At 46.4% G+C, this 8,062-nt stretch overlaps 1 protein-coding gene across 1 annotated transcript in view; it reads left to right on the top strand.

Moving 5' to 3' along the window:
* The window catches only part of T265_13773 (hypothetical protein), a gene marked incomplete at both ends in the record, with an annotated part of 77,566 nt that continues 69,504 nt past the window's right edge, over positions 1 to 8,062 (top strand). The window contains 6 exons of the mRNA XM_009170458.1: positions 1 to 80; positions 1,543 to 1,599; positions 3,790 to 3,846; positions 4,917 to 5,003; positions 5,199 to 5,267; positions 5,449 to 5,506. Coding sequence (XP_009168722.1) covers positions 2 to 80; positions 1,543 to 1,599; positions 3,790 to 3,846; positions 4,917 to 5,003; positions 5,199 to 5,267; positions 5,449 to 5,506 — 407 coding nt within the window. The remainder of the gene's footprint in view (positions 81 to 1,542; positions 1,600 to 3,789; positions 3,847 to 4,916; positions 5,004 to 5,198; positions 5,268 to 5,448; positions 5,507 to 8,062) is intronic.

The following is an 8,062-nucleotide window of genomic DNA, read 5'->3' as shown; positions in this document are numbered from 1 at the left end:
AGAAGGAGGGATAGATCTGCGTGGTCGTGGCCGCGGTGGTGGAGGTCGTGGCCGGGGTCGTGGTCAGAGTGATGAGTCTGGTGGGTAAGTCATCATATATTATGGGTTATGGTTGTTGCTCTTAAGTGAAGTTGCCTGCGAGTCTTTGGTGACTTGATTTTCGGACTCCGGGCTTCAGCGCCAGTTAGAGAGCATCACGTCTGGGCACAAAGTCCTGAAAATCCGTTTACCCCGTCACGACTGAAAATTGATGCATGCAGCGGCCAACGACTTCATTTTCTATGTGCAACTAGAACTGATGTGAAAGCGCTCACACTCTTCTCACATATACACCACGTAGTTCGAGGTTTCAATTGGAGGCCAGTCATAACATCTACTTCGAATGTCAGAAGACCGTGTACTTCGTAGAGCTCTTTTTGCCGAGCCCTGTGTGTGTGTGTGTTTGATTGGGTGGCCGGTAGTTTATTAGCCCAACAGTGAACCATGAAAACACTGATCAGTAAACTCATTCGGGTTCACGGTTGACATTTGTTTGAGACCCCGGAACTTAACTCGTCAGTGGCTAGTGACACTGGCAGACATTATCCAATCACACAGTCGATGGCGCTCGTGTATCTGATCTAACGTCTTCAGTAGTTTTCCTTTTCTACAAACAACTGGAATGAATCAAAACCAGCTAACTGATTATGCCGTCGCCCCCTAGTGCCAGGCTCTCATCTTATGTAACGGAAATTGCAATGTCTGTAACCAACCTACTCCCGGTGCATGGTTAGTAGCCGATAAACCGAACTTGGAATACTGACTCAATTGATTGCGCTATTTGCTGTTCCCTCTTAACGAGCGTAACAGAGCTTGAGTGTTCCCGATGCTCACACGGTTAGAATACAGCGCAGCTATATGTCACGGTCTCTTTTGAATTCGGATGTTGTCAGAGGGGATCGTTTGTGAGGACCAGACCCGTCTGACTGCTAGTTGTAATAATAGGTTGATGACACAAAGAAGCATGTATTGATCACATTGAACTATTGGTACGTTGCGTTTTCCTATGTAACAAAAACCCTACGAATCACTGTCCAACCTTACTATCTTCTGCTGGATGCCAATTAGGATAGAGAAAGTTCAAGTGACACGAAGTGTTCAGTCGTCCATCGAACGTGGGTTCAAAAAATTTTTTTAAACTAACCACTTGTAAATTCAAAATAGTTGATTTTAGCAACTGTGATCAGGCTTCCACGTCAGAATAAGACATGTGGACGGTGCTAAACGAACGTAACGTTGATGAGCGGCGATGGACCAGTCATTCACTCTCGAAGTCTTCCTCTGTTCCTGTACCATACTCAACATGCTCCGTTCCTCAGTCCAACTTACGTACCCTTGTCACCACATCAGTCCTCATTAGTATATTCATCTTCGCCTGTTTTCGCTTAACGAGTTCTTTTTACGATCCTTAACACTGTTTCATCAAAATATCTATTTCACCTTTTCGTTTGCGTTCTCCGTTCTTGTTCTTGTTCTCTCTTTCTATTCATACTCTACTTGCAGTGGACACGGATTTCGAGGGCGTGGCCGTGGTCGAGGATATGGTGATAACGTTGGCGAGTAAGTTCCTCATGACTGTCGTCATCATCCAGAACTCAATGTTCAGTATACGTCTTGAAATGTTGCAATGTAAGCTTGTTCCAGAAGGCCAGATTTTTCATACTCTGACTACAATTTCATCTGTGGTTAAACCATGCGTCATATGTCGTCTGGTGACGTTGCCTCGTTCAACCAGTTCTTACCGAGTCAGTCCACTAAACCTGCATGCGGTGTGTTTTCAATCCCAGTGAATGAATTTTTTGAAAACACTGGGCATTGTCTAGACTCGCGGTCCATTCCATAGTGCCATATTTTATGCTCTGTCAGAGGACAAAGAAGGCATACAAAAGGAAGCAGTTATACACCAGTTACCCTCCAACCTGTCCCAACTCATCTGAAAGCTGCTTTTGCCTCCCCCGGTCGTCAGAAATTGGTGGTAGCGTCTGGCGATGAAGGACGTCTCCTCGAAATTCTTGTTTGACATTGAACCCTTGTATGCCTTGTCCTGTGGACACGTACATTTATACAGCAAGTTCTCTCTCGAGTTCACTACTTCCAGTACTATTGAGCAAGGGTTGGCAGGGTGCATCTAACTTTATGGGCTCCTTTTATCTATCGGAGCTTGTAGTGTAACTTCACCGACCAGTAATTTGATTTCGAAGTGCCGCGATAATAAACATAGAGGTGACTGAAGAGTCGTTGGTCGATATTATCCGTTCCGAAAAGTGAGTCCGCTGATCGACTGTTTATCCGAACGTGATCTTTCTCTCCACGTCTATTTTATATTGTGTCTCACATGTGATTGCTTCTTGTTGTAACAAACAGCATTTCTCACTTCCTGCAATCCGACTGTTAATTGAATTAATGGAATTTTGCTTCTAGTTTGCTCGTGGAGATTGGCAACTTGCATGGAAGCCTCACTTGGACTCATGATGAGATAGAGGCATCTTTTTGACCAGTTCTAAAAAACTTTCAGGATTGAAGGCCTACTCGAGGTTAAGCGTGCTATCAACAAACTGCTGTCTAATTGAGTGACACTGACGGCTAGCGATGATGACTTCACGAACCGATTGATTGCAGCGCCTGTTCGTTCTTACTGCCTGGAAATCACAATCTCCGCGGCTATTCCCGCTATTCCACATTAGCTTTGGGGGCTCCAGTTCACATGTAGTTGACTGATGACGAAAGTGAACAACTTAGTCCGGTCAGTGCGACAAGATCGACTCTAGAAAGGTAATGAAATGGCGATCCCGACGAGCTCCTCGTTGAGCATCACTGCAATGGACGGATCTCCGTAGAAGCATTGTGTCTGGTGAAATTGTTCCACTTCTGGAAGAGTCAAGGTTGTTGGGCTGTCACGGGTTACGGCCAGAGGTAGTTCTCGATCTGTCTCACGAGTAACGCCTGAAAGGTGGGGTGCCTGAAATCAGGTTCTGAGAGTTCTCTCGAGAATCGATTGTATACGCTGAAGCAGGAAAGCAAGAAGTTTATGTTGTTTAACAAAGGGTGCCTTATTACGAAAGTGAAAACGACATTGGAGGAATATCTCGACGTAAGCGTCCTGCTCACTCTTTGAGGGTAAACTATGGATGCGTGGTTTAGCGAATACAGCGAACTGAGTCGGCACAATCGATCGGATCCGCTTTTATGTAACACATGAGTCTCTCGACTATACAAACCATGTTTCTGGATATGCCAGTGGTTGAGTGTTTGGTGGGGTGTGGTTCGAAAGCAAGAAGTTTATGTTGTTTAACAAAGGGTGCCTTATTACGAAAGTGAAAACGACATTGGAGGAATATCTCGACGTAAGCGTCCTGCTCACTCTTTGAGGGTAAACTATGGATGCGTGGTTTAGCGAATACAGCGAACTGAGTCGGCACAATCGATCGGATCCGCTTTTATGTAACACATGAGTCTCTCGACTATACAAACCATGTTTCTGGATATGCCAATGGTTGAGTGTTTGGTGGCGAATCGTGTAGTTCGATCGTCTGCGTTCCTACTACCTACCTTTACCATCATACTGGGCCGTTACAATTGGAGGTTGACCTCCACTAAATTTTCGGTCAATAATTTTCAAAATTGACGAGGTGCGCTTCTCACTAAATGTCAACTTGCTTGTCCTTGTTTTCTTTTCGCCGCCACCCTTATTCCTGTTCAGTTTCGCCCGTAGCTTTTTCTCAGGCTTTATGAACGTTTTTTTGCTTACAGTGGATACGGATTTCGTGGACGTGGTCGCGGTCATGGACCTGGAGATGGCACCAGCCGGTAAGTATGACACTACCGTTTTAATCCCCTCACACGCCAAATTGTTTCAATTTTGCCTAAAACAATAAAAGTGTTGGTTCATGGGTTGTTTTCAGCACTCCATACCGAGTCTGTATTGACAGTCGCCCAACCTGTCGTCTCCGATGTTAATTGGCAGTTAATTGGCGGTCTCCTGTCACACCAGTCTGTTGAATAGCCTATGTACCGTAGAATCCCATTTCGACTGACCTGCACTCACCATCATGGGTACAATCCAGCCTGTTATAGAATGATGATAATCTGTTGGGGAAGTGTGTAGGTGAGCTTTTTTCAGTACAAATGTTCCGGTGAAGGGCATCGGTATTTCTTATTCCTGATCCCAATTACGTAGCTAATTGGAACGCTACTAAACCTCGGATATCGGTTATATTTTGTAACCCACGCGGTTGGAGTCACAGCCATCAATTTGGGTGGTAGCTCTAGCCTCATGCACTCTATTTTAATCAATAACAATGATAATCCTTTATCACCTGGGCGTCAACACGGTCAAACCCAAATCATCTGGCCAAGTGTGTGATTCTGCATATCTACCAAATTAATCAGGGTAGCTGATGGCCTTTGATGATTTTTTTCGTGTAGTCTACCAATCGGTCAGGGCCTTGTCGTCCGCGTCCTGAGGTCAAAGGTAGTGCAGTCTTGGTTTGTGACCTCCATATTTTCTCTTTGCGCAGCTGTTCAGTCAAGTACTTTGGTGCATGCAAAACGAGTGTAGTAGGATTTGCTATAAAGTATGCACCATCCACTACTTGGGATTGTCAATCAAGGGTACTCCACTGGGATTCAAGCTAATAAAACTGATGTGCTCGAAGCAAAAATCGTGAAGCTCGGTGGCATCAAACTTCATGGTCGGACGTTTTGTCCTGCAACAGTGTTGTCACATGCCATTTCCGTCATAATTAGCTTTGCCTGATTGCCATTTGAACTGTCTCACACGCCCCTTACGAATTTACGTAATCCAGGCATACGTTACAGCCGCGCGTTTTCATCCTTCCTTAGCTGAAAACTTTCCCACCCTTTCCTGCATTGTACAGTCCGGATAACCAAGGATTTGAGAGGGGTCGTGGCCGTGGCTGGGGATCCGGTGGCGGGTATCGTGAGCAGATCAGTGAAGGAGATGCGTGAGTTCAATTTTATTAAGTGTTTGGCTGCTGTTGGTATACAGCGTGGGATACTGTTCAGGTTTCTGTGACTTGCATGCTGTAGTTGAGTAGCACTTCAATTCAGGACAAGCTCCGTGCATTCGAAGGCGAATTTCCAACGTTTTTTTATCCATATATGCAGCATTTGTTTACCACTCTTCCACCCTTTTCCAGGCGCAGTGTTGAAGTCCTTTGCTCCGAGCAACTCGTGTCCCCGGCAGCTCCCATACATGGTCAGGAAGCGTAAGTGATATATCTCGTTCGGTTGTTTCCTTGTACCGTTGCTGCACTGCTGTTCACCCGTGAGTAGTTTTTCAACTAGCTTATAGGACGGCCTTCTCAATCTGGTTGACTGGTGTTTTACTAGTTTCTTCTTTTTTCACGTCCTAATAAGTTAAAGGAATCTCTCTCTCTTCATCTACAGACTATGGATACCCGTCATCGTACAAGATATCTGAATTGCAATGGTGCCCCATCCCACTGTATATTGTAGCTCATGAAACTTGAGCGAAACATGGGTTGATGCGCAACCCTACTCATTCTGAGGCCGTGGAACTGAACAAGTGATCGACTGAGCTCCTAAAGAACTCGCGTTCCTTATCCGAGTCATCTTGTTCTCACGTGAACGATTTCACGGTCCTTTTGAGGGCCTACTTGGCGACTGATGACCACATCTGTGGTCGTAGAACGTTGAGTCAGCTCTTTTTAGAGCTAATTTAATGTATTGCTTATCTTCACGCCTTATTTGCTAGTTTAAAGTCTATGTTACTAAGCCTTATTACCGAAAGCCGGAAGGCGTGCGTTAGATGAGGAGGAACCGTTGTTCTGTAGCCCTTGAAGAATCGTGATGTTTAGTACCTTTTGAGACGTCCATTGCTTACTTCCTATACTGGAACAGGTATCCCATCAGAATGGACTCGTACTTGCACGTGCGTACGTCTAATGCGGGGTCCTTGATAAGAATAACAAGCACTTGCCACCTAGAGGGACGCTGGTGTAAATGCCTACTGATATGCTTTCTGGGCTGCGTAATTTGGTTGCCATCATTTCGTCACCCATCGCCAGTATGTATTTGGATAACTTTGCTTCTTATTGTAGGTCTAGATTGGTGTTGTGTTCATGTGCATTGAATGTATCTTCAAGTGACATTAGCGGTTTGGATTGCCGACGTGCAAATGGCCCTTGGGCTGGACCTTCCCAGCTCACCCGGTGAATTTCGTTCCGTTTGCTCCTCGGTTGGTCGTGACACTAAATCTGTTCCTCTGGTAGTGACTTCAATTTAGATTCTGTAGTCAGATTGATAACGTTTTGCGCATTATGGTGAGCGGTTTGGTTGCTTCTCCCTTTCAAGTGCTTGGTTGCGCACCAGGTTACCAGATTTTTCAGCACCAAGATGTTCACACTTTCAGTATTAAATTTTTATCCTTGATATCCGCACATCATCATCATCATTGTCAGCTGTAAGAACCACGTACTTGTCGTACAGTGGTTGTAGCTGCCACAGTTTCGTTCACCGATAATTTGGGGAGGTGCGGTAGGTAGCTGCGCTTTTGAGGCCGTAGCTGGTAAATTGACGTGTAACTAGATCACTGTCAGTGGACTGTTAAGTGTGGGAATTAGGAAGGGAGCCATGCATTGAAGGCACTAGCTTGGATGCATGAGCGCCATGGAGGGCGCGACTTGACAAGGTCGCTAACCGTTGACCCCTCTGGGCTCGGGGTCCCTGTCCAGGAAGACGGCAATGACCAGCGCAGCTGAGTTTGCTCAATGGCTTTTATACTTCGCTGCCAGGTCATTGTTTGACCGCCTCCGGTTTTCTACCATCCTTCACGTGGTTGTGCGAGAAGAACCCTATAAGGAATTCCGTCGACCGGCATACACAGCGCTTGGCCAAGCCAGCGCAATCTATGCAGTGTGATCAGTTCATCTATCGAGGGTGTTATTTCTTCCGAATACTTTTAGACGTACTTCAGCATTGCTTATCCGGTATTCCCACCAGATTCGGGCAATGCTCCGAAGACATCGATGTTCACACGCTGCAAGTCTTTTGACCTCCTCGGCACGCAGCGGCTGGGTTTCTGACCTGTATAGTTATATGGAGCGCACCGCATCATTGTAAGCTCGACCCTTGACAGAGAAGCTGATGTCAGGCGTGCGCCACAGGTGACGTAGGTTCGCAACAGCTGCTCTGGCCTTCTTAATCCGGATGGGAATATCATTTTTCGCGAGACCAATGGGACTGATACAGCTGCCCAGGTAGACATACTTGTCTACTATCTCAATAGGTTCTGCAAGCATGAGACTAGGATTCGAGCCCACCCAGTCTTGCAGTAGCACTGCAGGTCTGAAGCGCATGCCAAACTGTGAGGCGGAATCACTCATATTTAGTATTGTTTGAATTACCACGGGGTCAGATCCAAGAAGAGCTATGTCGTCCGCGTACTCGATGTCTGTGAGCTGAGGCCCAGGGAGCACTTTGATCCATATAGACATCAGAGGCTGGTAGTGAGTCTTCCATGATTGTATCAGTGACGAATTCGAAGAGGAAAGGTGAAAGAGGACAGCCCTGTCTGACACCACTGGATGTGGTGAACTCAAAAGAGAGCTTCCCGTAGACCTTTATACGGCCACGGGAGTTGGTGCATGGCGTCCTAAGGAGGGTTAAGAATTTGTGAGGGTTGCCTCTGCTCCACAGACACCGCCATATTGCCTTGCGGTCCACACAGTCGAAGGTAGCTTTCACATCGAGGAACGCAACCACCGTTGGCTACTGGAAGCAGTGTCGCCGTTCCAGAGTCTGTCGGAGGGTGAAGACACGATCGACGCATCCTTTTGCAGGCAGAACCCAACTTGGTTTTCACGGATGTCTCTCCCTGTGTTCAGTCAACTTTCGAAGGATAGGGCCAGAGAGCACCTTCAATGCCACGGTTGTTTTCACACAGCGTCCGCGTACCCTTTTTGAAGATAGGGTTAACTGTCGACACGCCCCATTCCGAAGGCGCCTTTTCTTCGTCCCATATAGAACCAATAAGCTTTGT

The sequence above is a fragment of the Opisthorchis viverrini genome (assembly GCF_000715545.1).
Source record: "Opisthorchis viverrini unplaced genomic scaffold opera_v5_103, whole genome shotgun sequence".
In the NCBI taxonomy this organism is placed as follows: domain Eukaryota; kingdom Metazoa; phylum Platyhelminthes; class Trematoda; order Opisthorchiida; family Opisthorchiidae; genus Opisthorchis; species Opisthorchis viverrini.
Note: the sequence above shows the minus strand (reverse complement) of the source record. Positions and strands in the feature narration are given on the sequence as shown.